At 43.1% G+C, this 17,052-nt stretch overlaps 1 protein-coding gene and 1 long non-coding RNA gene across 4 annotated transcripts in view; both read left to right on the top strand.

The window, feature by feature from the left end:
- Positions 1–21: 21 nt before the first annotated feature.
- The window catches only part of Dcun1d4 (DCN1, defective in cullin neddylation 1, domain containing 4), a 78,234-nt gene continuing 61,203 nt past the window's right edge, over positions 22–17,052 (top strand). For 2 of the 3 annotated variants that reach the window (XM_013518546.1, XM_013518545.1), the window contains exon 1: positions 387–673. In XM_013518546.1, coding sequence (XP_013374000.1) covers positions 523–673 — 151 coding nt within the window. In that variant the 5' untranslated portion in view covers positions 387–522. Of the gene's footprint in view, positions 162–386; positions 674–17,052 lie in introns of those variants that run through there. The other variant, XM_005392924.2, reaches the window with a different exon arrangement.
- Positions 4,580–9,282, top strand: LOC106149505. The gene is made up of 3 exons (XR_001235739.1): positions 4,580–8,343; positions 8,957–9,025; positions 9,252–9,282. It is a non-coding gene; the product is annotated as an uncharacterized LOC106149505 (long non-coding RNA).

Raw genomic sequence — 17,052 nt, 5'->3', positions numbered from 1 at the left:
GGGGTTCTGCGCAGGAAAGGTGCCGCGGTCCCGCGGTCCGTGGGGTTGGCAGTCTGTGACGCAGTTGTCTAATTTCTGGCCGTCAGGTGTGGAGGCTGATGCCTCGGGACTCGCTTCCCAGGAGGGACGGTCACGCCGGAGACCCAGTGCAGCGCCTCGGGGTGCGACCTCACCCTGGCGCGCGGGGCGGGCACTTTAGGGTTTCCTTTAGGGTCTGCTTCCAGTCGCCGGGTGTGAAGGGGAAAGGCGGGCGGGCGGAATTCTGGGACTTGTAGTCCGGGCCGCGGTTGGGCTGGGTGCACGTGGGTAACTGTGGAAACGAGTCCCAGAATGCTGCGCGCCCCTCGGAGCCTCCCTGCTCTGCGAACGGGAGCTTTATTCTCCAGTTACCCGGTGCGCTCGCGTTGGCCCTCCGGCTCCCTGGAATTGTGATCAGCTGGCGAGGGAGAGCCCGAGACAAGTCCATCCCTTTCAAGTTTGGGCTCTCGGTCTCTGACTTCATTCCATTTTCTCCTGCACTTGATGGCCTTGCAGAATAAATGCGTAGTCCTGAGCCCTCCAGCGATCAGTTTGTGGGAAAACACTCAGGAGGCAGCGCTGTCCAAAGCAGCGGTTAGGGTGGTGGCGTCCCCGGGAGGGTCAGCCCGAGCTCGACAGGTACAGCCGTGTATAGGTACGGAATGCGGTGGGACAGTGGTATCCCTTACGAAGGTTGTGTAAACTGTTGCAGTCCTTGGATTGTTTGGTTGCCTGAGGATGTGACTATTTTGAAGTGAATTGAATATCGGACTTGGTTTTATCTAATTTGGGGTTGGAAATGGTCTCATTCATAAAGTTACCATGAAAATGTGAAAGTAAGCAAAAGGAATAGCTCATGTCTTTAGTTTTCAAGTTAGTGTAGGAAGCAAATGAAACTACTGTTTGCATTTTAGCTGTGGGCTCTAACTCCTTCCCTTTTAATGTTAGAGATCTTCCTTTCAGCGGGTGGATTTCCAGCCAGCCATCCTTGGCCCGTTCTTTTTAGTGTGATAACTCAAATATAGAGGACTATAAGATTAGCTTGATGTGATATATCAGACACTATGAAAATATTGGTAACAGTCCCTGGAAGGATATTTTAATAACTCTAATTACAGATATCTTGCCAAGAAGTTCTAAGGTTTGGGAACCTTTTGGTATGGTTACAAATGTACTGCATTTACTTATTTGCTTGCTTTTGTCTTATTTTTGCGGATTTGTTTTTATTGACTGGGATCTAGGGCATATGGGAATGGGAAATGTCACCTTGGGGCACACCCCACTCCCACTCCCCAGCGAATGACCATTCTAATGTTTCTGGGATGTTCTTTTTATTTTTGAGACAGGGTTTCCTGTGCAGATCAAAATGGCCTTGAACTCCCTTTGTAGCATAGCTCAGGCTGGCCTTGAATTCGCAACAATCTTTCTGCCTCAGCCTCCTGAGTGCTGGGATTTACAGGTGTGTGCCGCCACACCCGGCCATAAATGTACCGAATTTAATGCTTAAGTAGGTGATGGTGGTTTTTTTTTTTGAGACAGAGTTTTGCTATATAGTTCAGGCAGGCCTTGAACTCACAATGCAGCCTAGTCTGGCCTGGAACTCAGAGCGGTCTTCTTGCCTCAGCCTCTCAAGTGCTGGGATTACAGGGATGCGCTACCATGCCCAGCCCGATGGTTCTTTTTATATGTCTGAAAAATTAATCAATTTCTGATGTATTGGGGAAATAATTTATATCTATCTGACTTATTTGACCTAAACCTGTGGTAAAAAATGTTCAAGAAATCCTTAGTAAATATAAATTGTAATACGGATATTTTCCAAAAGAAGTGTTTTTAATCCTGGAGTTCCCTGTTACATTTAAAGAAGTGTTTTTAATCCTGGAGTTCCCTGTTATCTGACTTATTTGACCTAAACCTGTGGTGAAAAATGTTCAAGAAATCCTTAGTAAATATAAATTGTAATATGGACATTTTCCAAAAGAAGTGTTTTTAATCCTGGAGTTCCCTGTTACAAAGGGTAAAAATGATAAGGTTGAAAAATATATAAGAGCTGTAGCTGTCTTCAAGATTGAAAGGAAACATCCCAGCGGTGGAAACCTACGGCACATGTACCGCAGCGGGCTGTTTGTATCGTTGAGAGCTCTAAAAGTTTCGCCATCCCTGCTGGGCTAGTCATTTCTTTATATAGCAAAGCGCAAGTGCCCTTTACACGTAGACACAGTGCCCTCCCCCTCTATTTCTCAAAGCCCTAGGCTCCTATACCATATCATTTTATACTTTCTGCTCTGGGTTTTAGGGTCCTCTGATTTTTTTGGCCCTTGGAATGGTACTTTATTTTCTTAGGAACTTAGTTATGCATTTACACTATAGAGTTTTTTGTATATTTCACCTAGCACTTTTGACTGGTGGGAAGGGTTTTTAGGCAATTATATCTGTAAGAATGCTGGAGAAAAACGTCTCCCTCATCCTCATCTTAGTAGACTTCTATACATGTTCTGTTTGGATTCTGTTTCTGGTTCTAAGAAGTGCCTGTTGATGACAGTGTTTTACAAGTTTTATCAATATTTCCTTTTCTGTTTTTGTTAGCCACTTACAGCAGATCTTACTCATTTTCTTCTTCCTCTTTATGATACCTGCATTACAGTATTCTCATCTTATCATCATCATCTTGCTACTTATAATTGATAGTGGCTAGGAATCCTGCTAACACTCTGAAAATTACTGAGAAATTGACCTCATGATGATGAATGTTCTGTCATGATTCCTTTGGCAAGTAATAATACTGAACTAAAAACAGGCTTGAAGAATGGGGCTTCTTACTGATTTGTAGCGGGAAGTTTGGAGGTTGGTGGTTCTAAGGCTGATGTGGCATGGTGGCTTAATCCTTATGGAAGTAGGCCCTCTGCATCCTTTTCTTCCTCTAAGTATTGTGGCTTTTGATCCTCAAGGCTTATGCCCCATATTTGCAGTGTGGTTGCTGCAGCACCAAACATCGGGCCTGTGTGAGAAAGCGAAGGAGCATATTTCCTTATAAGCACCTGCTAACAGAGAGGACTTCTTCCAGAAGCTTCCCTTGGAGACTTTTGTTTCAGTATCATTGGGTAGAGCGGATCTCGTCCACTGTTAGTTACGAGGGAGACTGGGAAAGTGAGAGTCGGGCATTTTTTCAGTTTCTGCTGTAGGACGTGGCCTTTCTAGGGTGGAAGGAGGGGTAAGGAAAATGCTCTGGATTGGCAGTCTGTAGGTTGAACCAACTGCTTTGGCAGACTTTCTGGCTGGTCTCAGTCTTTTTCATTTGTTGACGTATTTTCTGCTTTACTCTGAAAGAATTAGGGGTGACTTACTAATAAATGTGGATAAGATCCTGTCAAGAGAAGGAAAGTAAAGGACATGGACTTAACGAGGCACCAAAATGCTTGCTGTATGTCAGAAGTAGGCTCTGGGCTTTCTAGTAGTCAGAAGGAAAAGGAAACTAAAAACCAGCTAATTTTGCTCATTTGGTTAATGAAGCAGTAATTTTAATAAACTACCCTGCAGCCTTAGTTATTTCACTTCTCTGTCCTGCCACACCTGTCCGCCTTCCTGCATCTATGCCATCACCTGTGCCTGACCCGGCCTTGGGTTGTGATACTGTCACCAAGAATCCTTTTGCCAGGCTGAGGCTCCACTCAATGAGTGGCATCGTCTTTGTGTTTAAGGCTCTGCCTGCCTACCCACGAGCCTTGAGGCTGAAGGCTCCCAGTCGTTCATGTAAACAGGGAGTCCTCAGAACAAGAGCCTAGGGGAAGGTGAGAGCTTCCTAGTTATGGCCCGCTTCTCCTTTGGGGATGCCCACTGTCTCCGACGGCCCTGAGGGCCTGCCCTGGACAGTCTTCACTGTGTCCTCTCCAGAGGCCCCTTCTCTCGCGTGCTGACTTTCATTGCTCAGTTTCAGGTTACATTCTGCTGCTTGTTTACTTCTCTCCCCAGTTAGGTAATTACCCCCCTGAGATATGGGACTGTGGTACTTCCTGTCCACTTTAGTGTCTTGCATGATGCCTTGCTTAGGCGCTCAAATATTGTACGTATCGAATGAACTTGAGTGGTCAACTACTGAATCGTAAATGAGTTATTTAGGAGCCTTAGTTCTTCCTGCTGTCCTCTAGCATGCTTCTTAGTCCTTTTTCATTATTGTTTAAAACACTTTTAAGGGACACAAACTTGCACTTTTTTATTCTTTGCCATACATTTTTTTGTAAAGTTACCCATATACAAACTACGCATTTAATATAAGTCTTGAAAATAGTTTGGAGAGATTAAAATGCTGGTAGTTTGCAAAGAACAGAAGAATTCTGCAAATGTGCCTGTGTCCGTTTCTGATCTTGTGGCACATGGACAGGTCAAATAGTCTGCTGATCAGAGGCCTAGAGTATTTCTGCCTTTTTCTTATGAGTATATCCTGGTCCTAAGAATTTATTTCTAAAATTAACAATATAGTTTAAGGGCCAGGGATATAGCTCAGGGGCACAAACACCTGCCTGGCAAGCGCAAGGTCCTGAGTTCGACTCCTGGTACCAAAAAAAAAAAAAAACTGAAAAACAATATAGTTTAAGAGTAGTAATGAGACTGCTGAAAGGCTTTCTTCATTTAGAAAGTAAAATGTGTAAGTTAGAGGTAAAATTAATGATAGTGAATCTAACATTAATGCTGGTAGTGCCATAGTTGGTCAACCTGAATTGATGTTAATAGCTTTTCATAGCTTGTTCTTATTTTGAAATTCAGGTTAGGAGAAGTGCCTCTTGAGAATTATTCTTTTGAGCAGAACATGCATTTTAAGAATGTGTTTTAAGAAGATTGAAAGACATGTTAAATAGAATTACATGTTTTAATCTTTGCATGACAGTTTCAGATCTAAGGATCTTTTTCTATAGTGTCCAGGATTCTAGCAGCATATCTGCTACTTCGGGTTTGAATTGCTTTTCTTTTAATTAGGAAAGATTGTTGCTGAGTTACTTCTAACTTAGAACCGTAGGCTTGTGGCTTTTGAAACCAATTAATATACTGAATAAAACACCAAATGATGTGAACAGGATCCCTGCCCATACCACGTAGCATTACATCTTTGGGGATTTTTTTCTTAACGATTTTGAAAACCTTTTGTTACTTGCTGGCCTGTATCAGTGGGACTTGCAGAGCAGGGAGTAGCCCGTTTGTGTCTGTAGTGGGCATCGCCAGTCTTCTGGGACACTGGCTCTTTGGGGAATTCCTACCATGGCAGGCAGAGCTCCCTAGGTCCCCTTCCTGTCCCCCAGTGTGAACGAGAAGGCAGAGGTAGGTGATGGGAAGAAGGCTGGAGCCCTTGGAGGCCCATGGGGAGGGTATTTGGTGGTGGTGACTGGTTTTAGACCTGGCCTTGTCTGTGGGGTGCCCTGCCCAGTGCCCTGAGGCACTTTTTTGGTTGTATAGCAAGCTGCTAGTGTTGGTACTCTGGATTTCGTGAAAGATTCTGTGAATTCTCCAATAGTGTCCTTAAATGCATGGGTGCACACAGATACACATGCAAACAGCTCTTCTCCCTTTGAATTTAAGAGTTGGTGTCTGATTCGTGGCAACTAAGAATTCAGTCACTTCAACATCCAGATTTGTGAGTGGTGAAATGCATAGTAGAGGCCCTGGTAGAGAAGAGCAGTGATTTTTCCTTTTTACCCTGGCTGCTTGTGGACTTCTGTTCAGAGAGGACGCGGGCATTGAAGGAAGACACAGTGATGTCGCTTTAGTTCTCGGAAGCAGCCTTTGCCTGTATTCCGGCAGGGCTCTGCACCACACGTAACGGCTCGCCCAGGGGAGCTCACTGAGTGCAGCTCACTGAGTGCAGCTCCTGACTGCAGCTCCTGACTGCTGCCTTTTCCTGGTTACCTCTTTCATCCCTAAGTGTCCGGCTTGGGAAGTATACAGTAACGCTCAGGAACTAATGCATAACTTCTTGTGCATAGTTTTGGATCTGTCTTGGAAATAGCAGCTGTGGAAATTTTTTTTTGTGTGTGTGGAATACTTTTAGTGAGAAGTCGTATCTGATACTAGCAATGGCTTTCTAGTCAACCTTATTAACATTATGTACTATAAAATTACGCTCATTTGAAGTGTAAGTATATGTACTGGTGTGAGCACAATTAAGATACAGAATATTTTCATTATTCCCAAAAGGTCCTTTGTGCCCCTTTGTAGTTCATACTTCTCCCCCATCACCAAATTCTTGGCTTTTAATGTATATCATCTTAGGCTTCCTCCATGTTAGTTGATGGTTTGTTGTCTTGTTGTTTGTGGGGATACTATAGTATAAAAAGGTGTGATTAATCTCTCGTGTTCTTTTCCATACTGAACTGTTAAATCTGAAGAAAAACTATCAGTGCTGTATAAATTTTAAATCTGGTAAGTAGTACTTTCCCACATGAAGTTGTTGTGAGTTGGATGCTTTGTTCTGGTGGATGGTTTTGCAGTGTAGCTTTTCTTGCTTTCCAGTGGCCTGAAGACATGCAATGCTGACGTTTGCTCCAGGGATACGATACTGTCTTTTAATTGCTACGTGGGTCACATTGGCGGGCAGGAAAGCATAGTTATTGAATGTTGGCCCTAGAGTCAAAATGTCTGGATTCACATCCTTGCTCTGCTGTCTATTAAACGTGTGACCACAGGTGTGGTCAGAGTCCTCATGTACAAACCTGCTTACTACCTACTGTGGGGTTTGAAGCTTTTCAAGCCACCAAGAGTTAATATTGAGAACCAGCTATGTACCAGGCATATATCCTACATCATGAAGTTTTCATTTTGTTCATGGGAGACAAATAATAAGTAAATCACCTAACAGTGTCAGGTGGTGGTAAGTTCTGTGAAGAAAAATAAAGCAGAGCAGGGATGAGCACAGCATCTCTGTGTGTCTGCGGGAGTCGGGGTGGTGTTAGAACTTTAAATAGTATGGTCCAGGAAGGCCTTACTCACAAGGTGTATGACCCGTTGGAGGAAGCGCCACCGCAGAGGCTGATGGGGTCAGGCCCGGGTGTGAGGCATCCAGGAGATACGTGTGGGGAGTATTGGGGATGAATGGAGGGGGAAAAGAAGGTGGTGAGATCACAAGTGGGACGTCCTGAGGAGTAAATAAGCGAGACAGAAAATGCTTTTGTTGCTAATGATTACCATGTGTGTTAGTTACTTTTCTCACTGCTGGGACAAAATACCCAGCACCCACGGTGAAGGGAGGCTCACAGTTTGTAGAGGTTTCAGTCTGTAATCTGCTGGCTCCAAGGCAGGGTGGCCGCACAGAAGAGAGCTGCCAGAAAGTAGCAAAGGCAACAAGGGAGGCAGAACATGCCTGTTTCTGTCCCTTATATTGTGTGCAGGCTACCGAGATTAGGGTGGTGCCGATTTAGTAATCACCCACCCTTAGTCCTAGCACTGCACCATTAATCACTCCCAGCGTCACACATTCTAAATTCAGCCACCTCTGAAAAAGCCTCACCTGTGACTGCATGAGGCTGTGGGGGGCATCTGGACACAGCCATAACACCATCTAGTGGAGTTTCCTCCCTAGGTCTTACAAGGAACCTTTGCCAGAAAAGAGCTTGTAGAAAGAAGAGAATCGCCTGAGGCCTTCCTTCATTTGGCCATTCGCAGACATTTGAGGAGTTCTGTTGTTGCTAGATCTCGCTGTAACAAGAGGGAGCTGGGTCCCCGTGTCTAAGGAGTCTTCCTTCTGGGGTCTTCTGGGGTGGGGCAGAGACGTAATGGCAGCTGCTGTGTGGTGTTCACGGTGGTGCTGGGTTTCGTGGAAGCCCGGTGTGCTCTAGGAACCCATGGGAAGGCTCTAAGACTGGACTTCATGGAAGGGTGGGCAGTTGGTCACGTGACAACTTGTGGCGTTTTGTTGTGTGAAGAAAAGGAAGTGAGTATGAGTGGGCACGGGGGTGTGAGGCGGGAGAGTGGGCTGCAGGCCGAGGGAGCAGCGTGGGGCAAATGCAGAGAGCCGGCAGCAGGATGAGGTGTGGCAGGCTGGAGTGGGGGCCAGGTGGAATGGACTGAAGAAAAGCGTAGGAGTGGGAAGAGTGGCCAGCTAGGCACGGGGAGGTCCAGGAGAGGGACTAGCGGGGGTGATTGCTTTGGCTGCTCTAACTCATGTAAACTGCACCCCGCAAGTAGGTTAGGTCCTGTTATCCCCATTTCAAAGATGAGGAAGCTGAGGTGCAGAGAGGCTAACCAGCATGCTCAAAGCCACACAGTTTGTAAGTGGTGAATTGAATTTCTCACTGTCACGTTCTGACTCCAGGGTCTGGATGCCCCTCTGCTGCCAGTGAGGTAATTCTCAACATTTATTTGTGCCTTTCATTTAATTGGGGGGGGGTGACTGGAACTCAGGGACTTCACACTGAGCTACATCCCCAGCCCTTTTTATTTTTATTTTGAGACAGGGTCTCACTAAGTCACTCAGTTGCTTAGGCTGGGCTTGAAGTTGGATCCTTCTGCCTCAGCCTCTCTGAGTGCTGGGACTACAGGTGTGCACCATCACATCCGGTTTCATTTAATCCTTCAAGTAACCCTGTGAACATACTAGAATTCCAGTTTTTTGGTCGTTGACTGTGAAGGACAAAAGTAGAGCTGCTTGATACAGCTGTCTGTTTTACCTTTGTTTCTTCTCTTGGATTCAGTTCCAGCAGGATCAGAATCTAGCATTTCTGAATGCCTTCTTTTGCATTCTATCCCTTTTCACTTGTACTGGTTTGTTCACAGTGACAGTAGGCCTATAAAACTGGCTGTAACTGGCAGCTGAATACTTGTGCAAAGAAAAGTATTTCTGTGCTTTCTTAACTTGCAAATAACATAGTCATTTTTAGTCTTAGATTTTATGTACTGTTTTTACAGTGGGTGTTTTGCTCTTAGCAAGCTCACATTTGAACTCACATTTCTGTAGCCTTATCCTTCTGAGTACCTGGGACTACAGGCGTGCACCACTGCACCGGGAAGATTTTATTTTAAATAGGTGTGTATTGAAATAATCTTTCTTTATCTAAATAATATTTCTTTATCTAAATAATATTTCTTTATTGAAATAATCTTTATCTAAGAATATAAAATTTTTTATATTTTTAGATATGAGACCTCTAACAACATTATAGAAAAGCTAGAAAAATATAAAGCCACTTAATAGAGCTGCTAAGCTTTTGTATAACACTTTTTTTTTTTTTTGTATGGGGAATTGAACTCAGGACGTTGTGCTTGCCAAGCAGGCACTTGTACCACTGGAGCTATCTCCCTGGCCCAACACTTCGGAAATTACTCCTTTTTTCTCTACTTTAGGGTAAGTTTTTTTTCCTCTTTAATATTTCCTACAGGTGCATTCCCAAAATGGACAACAGATTTTTTTTTTTTTTTTTTTGGTACCAGGAATTGAACTCAGGACCTTGTACTTGCCTGGCAGGCGCTGTGCCACTGAGCTATGACCCTGGCCCGAGATTATTTTTTCCTAAGCAGGAAACTGAGGGTAGTTGTACAGTCAAGTCTAGTGGTTACCAAATTAATAGTTTTAAAGATGCATCAATCACCCAGACAAAACAAAAAGATACATCACCTTGTTACTTCTGCCTTTTCTTTAGTTTTGGCTGTTCCCAGTTGTCTGAACTAGTCTCTTCTACATTATAGTTATGTGGATTACAATAATTAATCTGGATCAGGGGGTGAGTAAGTGTTGGACATGCATCATCTCCTTTTCTTTTCTTTTTTTCAATACTGGGATTGAATCAAGGGCCTTGGAACTGAGTTACATCCCTAGTCCTTTTTAAATTTTGAGGTAGTGTCTTGCTAAGCTGCCCAGGCTGGGCTTAAACTTGTGATCCTCCTTTCTCAGCCTCCCGGCGTGCCAGTCTTAAAGAAATGTGCCGCCACACCTGGCTGACATCATCTCATTTCATCCTCTCAGTAGCCTTGGGGAGAGGATGCTGTTATCTCAGTGTCTGAATGGGGACACAGTCACAGCGACGTTGGTTGGGGTGCTAGGCTGGGACACAGCAGATGCCAGCCCAGAGATTTCTGATGCCAGAGCTTGTGTGCTCCTCTCCACGTCGGGGCCCTTTTGAGATTAGCGAGGTTAAAGGGTGATTTTACTCTCAGGGACTCAGTGGACCTGTGTTCTCCAGGGTGGGTGGGGTGAGGGGAAGGACTCCAGAGCCCTTTGTGCCTTGTCACATTGGGACTGTAGCCAGACTGTGTCCTCCAGTAACTGATTCCTTCGAGACGGCACCAGCAGGCACGGTGTGCTGAGTGCTGAGTGTCACACAGCCCTTCTTGGGTGGTGGTTTCTTCTCCCAACCTGCTGTGGGTCCCGAGAGAGTGACGGAGGAGCAGCCAGCAGCAGTATGCTGAATTGCTTCAAGTTTGGGTCTTGTGCTCCATGAAAATGTTGAGTCACCTGCAGTGACCTGCTGCCCTTACGAGCTTTTCCTTTTTTTGTCGCACCTCTTTTTGGCTTTTGTGCCTTGTCAGTAGTAAATACTTACGGATGAGTTTAACGTCTTCCTACCCTGCTGTCATGTGTCCTTTTTTTTGGCAAGCTTTTCAGCCCTGCAGTGTTTTTCTTGGAACTTGACCTTTATTCTACATACTGATGGGGTGCCCTTGAGTGAGTTAGTCTTCCTGGCCTCTGCTGAGGTTTTTCCAGGAGTGGATTGGCTGTTGGCAGGTCAGGAACTGAGCTGAGGGTGTTGCATGTTGGAGTCACTTGGGGTCCTTGAGAATAGATTGAGGCTTCATTTTTACTTACGTGGTCTGGGTCGGGTCCCTGGCATGGGTGTTTCTGTAAGCTCTGGGTAGTTAAGTGGTTCTCATGTGGCCAGTGGATCTCTTGTAAGTAGGTGAGTGACTTGAGTTTGGTTTTGGGCCTGAGGAAGGGGGAGGTGCTCCAGCTCCGGGCCCTGCCCTGTGTGGTGGCCCAGCCCACTGCTGCGTATCGAATGACATGCGCGGCGCACGCCCGCCGGGGCGGTGCCTGTGGCAGGCACTGTTCGCAGCACATGGCAGCAGAGCTGCATTTCATCGTTGTAGTGACCTTGTGAAGCAAGCACTGTTACACATTTTAGGAAAAAAGCAAACAAAAAACCTCACTTGCAATGAAGGCCATGTAGTATGAAACTTACCTAAAACGTAGGGTTTGGTTTTTGCTAGTCTTGCAGTATGGAAAACTCATTCAGGTCTGTGGTATTAATAATGTAACCTCAAATGTGGATGTCTTAAGATCTTTGCTCACTCATGTAGCAAATGATTGTCACTGGTATGCAGAGTTGTAAGTTGGTATTACAGAATACTTAGAATATTCCTTTTTTATAGTTTCAATGAAAGGTAGGCTTCACTGTAAGACAGATTTTGTATTTCAAGTAATTTTGAGTTGGGAACTTGTTTTATTGTAATTTCTTAACTTCAAATTGCATTTTGCACTTTTAAAATCTCATGCACTCTGTATGTCTTTGAGCTATAGGTCTGTACTGACTTGTGATCTAATCTCCCTCTTAGCATTCTGGCTATGGTAACCTTGCAGGATATTCAATGTACTGGTGACCGTCTTTATAGCGTTTAGTATCTTTTGAAATTGCACCATGTATTTGTAAACTGTGTATCATAATGTAAACTCCACCAGGAGAAAGACTTAGGGAAAGGACATGTTCCAGTCCTGCTATCATGAGACCTGAGCTCAGCACACCCTCAGACTCGCATGCATATCTAGTCTCGCCTTCAGAGCCAGGCTTCTGGAACATGTCTGCGCATGACAGTCTGTTTCCTGTCTCCTGCTGTTGCCTCAGCCCACTTTATTCAGTGTGAGTTTTGTCTTTGCTGTCTTCACTGAGAGCATAGGAGTAACTTCCATATTGCTAAATCTAGTGACCACTTTTCAAAGTATAATTCCCTCATTTGTTTGTAACTGCCATATGCCAGACTTGTGCTTTTTGTAAGTATAGGAAAAGAAGCAAATTTGAAACAATAGCAGGCCCTGTTCTCATGGAACTTGGCTCTAGGGAGAGTGACAGAGGAGTAAATGTATATGAATATGTAGAATTGCAGGATCATGAAAGACCTCGTGTAGTAGTGTGATTCCATTGATATGTCCAGAATAGGCACATCGGTAGAGGTGGAAAGTAGATTAATGGCTGTCCAGTGCTGAAGAGGTGAGAAAGGAGTGACTGCTAATGCAGTGGTAAAAGTGTTTTGTAATTAGATTGTGGTAACGGTCTTGTAACTCCTTGAATTTACTAAAAACCAGTGGATTGTACACTGTGAATGGGGGAATTATATGGCATTTGAATTATATCTCAATAAAGCTGTTAAAAACATAGTGTTAAATGCTATGAAAAAGTATAGCTGTAGATAGAGAAGTCAGAGGAGAGCTCTCTTAGAGGTGACATTCGAATAAATATTTCAGTGAAGAAAACTGTTAGGCCTTGTGAATATCAGGTGTTGTTGAGCAAAGGACATAGTAAATTCAAAGGCCCTGAGGTAGGAATTGAGTTGTATATTCAAGGAACATTCTCTGGAATATGGAGTGAGCAGGCATAATGGGATAAGATGACATAGGACTGATCGTATGGAGCCTTGTAAGTTGAAGATCTGAGGTTTTTTTCCTTTTTGTTGTAATAAGAAATCCAAAATCTCAGTGATGGAAGTCAGAGGGTGGTACCTGTCCTCTGTGGTTAGGCAGGGCTCTTTTGCTTTACGTCACTGGCATCCTCTGTCTGAAGCTCTAGGAAGGACGGGCATCTGTTTCTGGACAGAAAGAGGCAAAGCAAACCAAAACAGTGCTGTCAGCTATCTTATACTGATGGCTTTAAGAGCAGATTTTTGTTCCTTTTTTCCATATCCCTTAGTGAAACTGACTTTTCAGAGACTAGGCCCTGTTACCCCATGGCTTGGAGCACCCTTAAACGTCCCAGGCTGATGCGCAGTCAGAGAGGCATAGCCGTGCACTGCTAGACTGCCTCTCGTTGCGTCCTAGAGATATTTAGAATGAGTGCTGGTTTTGGTAAACTATAATTTTGTCTAATTCTGTTTTCCCTTTTTTGGCAATAGCATGGTCATTATTCTACCCTCCCCCATGCCCAGTGCTTTTACAAGTTTTTCATCATTTTTAGTGTCATCAAAAGCGTTTATTAAGTACATAGTGCTATATTTAAAACATTCATACAGGAGAATGTTGCTCAGTGATTGGCAGGCTAGAGTTCACCTAATAATAAAATACCTTTTTGAATCTTTAGTGACCAGAAAAATGACATGTACTTGAAGAAGCACTGGCACTATGTATCTTTTCTGCCCAGCATTTCTTTCTTTTTATGGTTCTGGGAATTGAACTTAGGGCCTCATACTTGCCAGGCAGGCACTGCGCCACTGAGCTATATCTCCAGCCCCTACCATTTCTTAATGTTAAGTAACTTTCTTAGTTTTCCAGTTTTGAAAGAAATAAATGGACAGCATTTTTTGATCAGTGAACGTAATATACATTATTTTCAAATATGGGATATGTTTTAAGAATACATTTTTCTTTGTAATTGATATAGTAATAGTACATATTTGACATTTCAATTCATGTATGTGCTGTATAATGATCAGACGAAGGTAGCGGCATGCAGCATTCTCAGGCATGCAGCATTTCTTTGCATTGGGAACTTTAAAAGTCCTCTCTGCTATCTCTTGAAATATGCCATTGTTGTCAGCTGTACTTCCCCCCTGCACTATGGAACATTAGTTTTCCTCCCACCCAGCTACTGCTGTGTCTTTATCCACCCTCTCTTAGTCTGTCCTCCCTTCCTGTGGTCTTCTCAGCTCTGGTAACCCCTATGCTGTTCTGTGCTGCTCTGAGATCAGCGTTGGAGATTCCACATCTGAGAACATAACAGTTAGTCATCTTTCTTTGCCCGACGTACTTAACTTAAAGTATTCTGTAATTCCGTCCATGTTGTTGCAAATGACAGAATTTCATGTTTTTTCATGGCCAGTCCCCGCTCCGTTTGTGTGTGTGTGTGTGTTTGTGTGACATTTTTACCCGTTCATTTGATAGGTACCTCGGTTGCCTCTGTATCTTGGCTGCTGTGAACACTGCTGCGATAAGCATGCTAGTGCAGCTCCCTTTTACCTACTGGGTTCAGTTTGTTTGGGTAGAAGGCCTGTGCTGAGAGTGCTGGTTCATGTGGCAGCTCCATGGCTAGTCTTGGAGGAGCTGCCATGCTGTTGTCCATAATGCCTGTACTAACTTCCATTCCTGTCAGCCGGATGTAAAGATCTTCTTTTCCACATCTTTGGGAGCAGTATTTTACAAAATTTCGTCTTTTTGATAACAGCCATTCTAAGTGGAGTGAGATATAGCTCTGGTTTTGATTTGCATCTCCCTGATAATTGGTGATACTGAGTATTTTATCATGTGCTTATTGGCCATTTGTATATAACCTCTTTTGAGAAATGTCCATTCAGGTCCTTTGCTTATTTTTAAAGTGGAATTTTTTTTTTTTCCTATTGACTAGAGTTCCTTATGTAGTCTAGAAACTAATCCCTAGTCAGATGAATAGCTTGCAGATATTTTTCTCCATTTCTCTCCACTCTATTGATTGTTTCCTTTGCTGTATAAGAAGCTGTTAAGTTTTATGTGATTCCGTTTGTCAGTTTTTGCTTTTTGTTACATGTGCGTTTTGGAATCATATCCAAAAACTCTTGGCTCAGACCAGTGTCCTGAAATATTTCCCATGTGTTTTCTAGTTTGGGGTCTGTATTCATTTTTTTTGTTTGTTTGTTTTGTTTCGTTTTTTTTCTGGTACCGGCAGTCAAACTCACGACCTTGCGCTTGCCAGGCAGGCGCTGTGCTGCTGAGCTAAATCCCCAGCCCCTTGGTCTATATTCATTTTGAGTTGATTTTTGTATATGGTGAGAGATAGACTAGATGCCCCTGCCCCCCCATGTGGATATCCAGTTTTCCTAGCATCATTTATGGAAGAGACTTTCTCCAAAGTATGTTCCTGCTGTCTTTGTCCAACATGTGGCCTGTGTATGTGTGGATTTATTTTTGGTCTTTATTCTGTTCCGTTGGTCTATGTATCTGTTTTAATACCACTATCATAGCATTTTGTCCCTGTTACTTTGTGTGTGGTACGGGGGATTGAACCTAGGGACTCATATATGCTTAGGCAAGCACTCTATGTATCACTGAGATACATCCCATCCCTTTTCTAAAGAATTTATTTTGAGACAGGATCTTGCTAAATTGCCTAAACGATCCTTGAACTTGCGATCCTTGAACTTGCGATCCTCGAACTTGCAGTCTTCCTGCCTCAGCATCCTGAGTAGCTGACATTACATGCACCACCATTCTCGCTTTGTTCTTTTTGTTGAGGATTGCTTTTGGTATTTAGGCTCTTTTGTGGTTTGGTATACATTTTGAATGTTTTTTCTGTTTCTATGAAAAAAGCCATTAATATTTTGATAGGATCAAATCTTTAGATCACTTGGGGTAGTTTGGTCATTTTAACAATATTAATTCGTACAATCCATGAACATGGATGTCATTCTGTTTGCATGCATGTATGTGTGTCTGCTTCGACTTCTGGGTTTTTGTAATTTTCGTTGTAAAGGTAGTTCACTTGGTTAAATTTATTCCTAGAAGTTTTTTCTTTCTTTTTTTTTTTTTTTTGTAGCTATTATGAATGGGATTGCTTTGATTTCATCCTCAGGAGCTTCATTGTTGGTGTATACAAAAGCTATTGATTTTCCTGTGTTATTGTTGTGTCCTGAAACCTTACTGAATTTATAACCATTTTTCGGTAGATTCTTTAGGTTCTTCTATATTTAAAATCACTATTTATAAAGAGGCATATTTTGGCCTCTTTTCCTGTTTGAATACTGTTTCTTTCTCTTCTCGTACTGCTCTGGCCTGTTTTTTCTCTTAAAAGTTGAAGTTGGTAGATTACTTTAGATTTAGCTGGTTTTAATATTTTCTTTAGTGTTACTTTTAAGTTTGTATACTTGATTGTTAATAACTTTGAGTAGGAAATACTGTTGCTTATTTTCGTTTTATGGAGTGTAAAGATAGATTGACCTTTTTGCTCTTCTTAGGAATAAGCCAGAATAAAAGAATAGCTTTGGTTTAGCAATTAGAACATGCGAATTATTCCCATCTTGGGTGTCCTACTGAAGTTATACCATGAAGAGAATCAGATATAAAGCTGTAAAACATGAGATGAGCTGTTTCTCTCATTCCCCACATGCAGTTTGATAGTACTTCCCTTGCAGTCACATTTTATGTAGAAATTATTTCTAAAACTCATATTTAAAGGTAAAAATCACCTGCATTAAAAATACCATTGAAAATAATTGGAACAGTACCCCACTGGAGACTGCCTTGGGTAAATCCCGCACAGCTGGCCTCTTTCTCCAGCTTAGAGCAGATTTCTCACTCTTGGTCTGTACACCACTTGAAGCAGCTGGCGTACATTTAGGGACCAAGTTTTATGAAAAATACATCTCTGTATACTAGGCTCTTGCAGTGTTGGGCTGCCTGAAATCTTGGCTCCTCTTTTGTCATTATACTTCCCACTTGGAAGAGCACTTGAAATTCTCTGAACAAACAAATGTCAGTTGGTGCCTTTGTACCTGCATTCCTTTATTTTGAACAGCTAGTTTGTGTCAGATACTGTTCTAAGGACACAGTGGTAGACAAGTCTTGAGTTCCTGCGCTTTGTGAAGTTTATGATATTGGTACAGTTTTCACATCCTTGGTGTAATTTGGGATGATACTAATGCTATAAAGAAAAACAAAGCCGGTAAGATGGTAAATAGTATACAAGGGGCCCTATTTACCATGTGACAAAGTTCTGTAAGCAGGTGGTATTTGAATGCAGCCTGATGATGTGTGAGAGCTAGCTATGATATGGGGGAGGAAAACACAGAACAGTGTGTGCAAAGGCCCTGAGGTGGGAATGTGCTTGGAGTGTTCGTAAAACAGCAGGAAGCTCACTGTGGCTAGGCAGAATAAGGGGAAGCAGG

This window comes from Chinchilla lanigera, unplaced genomic scaffold (assembly GCF_000276665.1).
Source record: "Chinchilla lanigera isolate Chin_1 unplaced genomic scaffold, ChiLan1.0 scaffold00046, whole genome shotgun sequence".
NCBI classification, from domain to species: domain Eukaryota; kingdom Metazoa; phylum Chordata; class Mammalia; order Rodentia; family Chinchillidae; genus Chinchilla; species Chinchilla lanigera.
The sequence above is the reverse complement of the archived record's forward strand: the minus strand, read 5'-3'. Positions and strand labels throughout refer to the sequence as shown.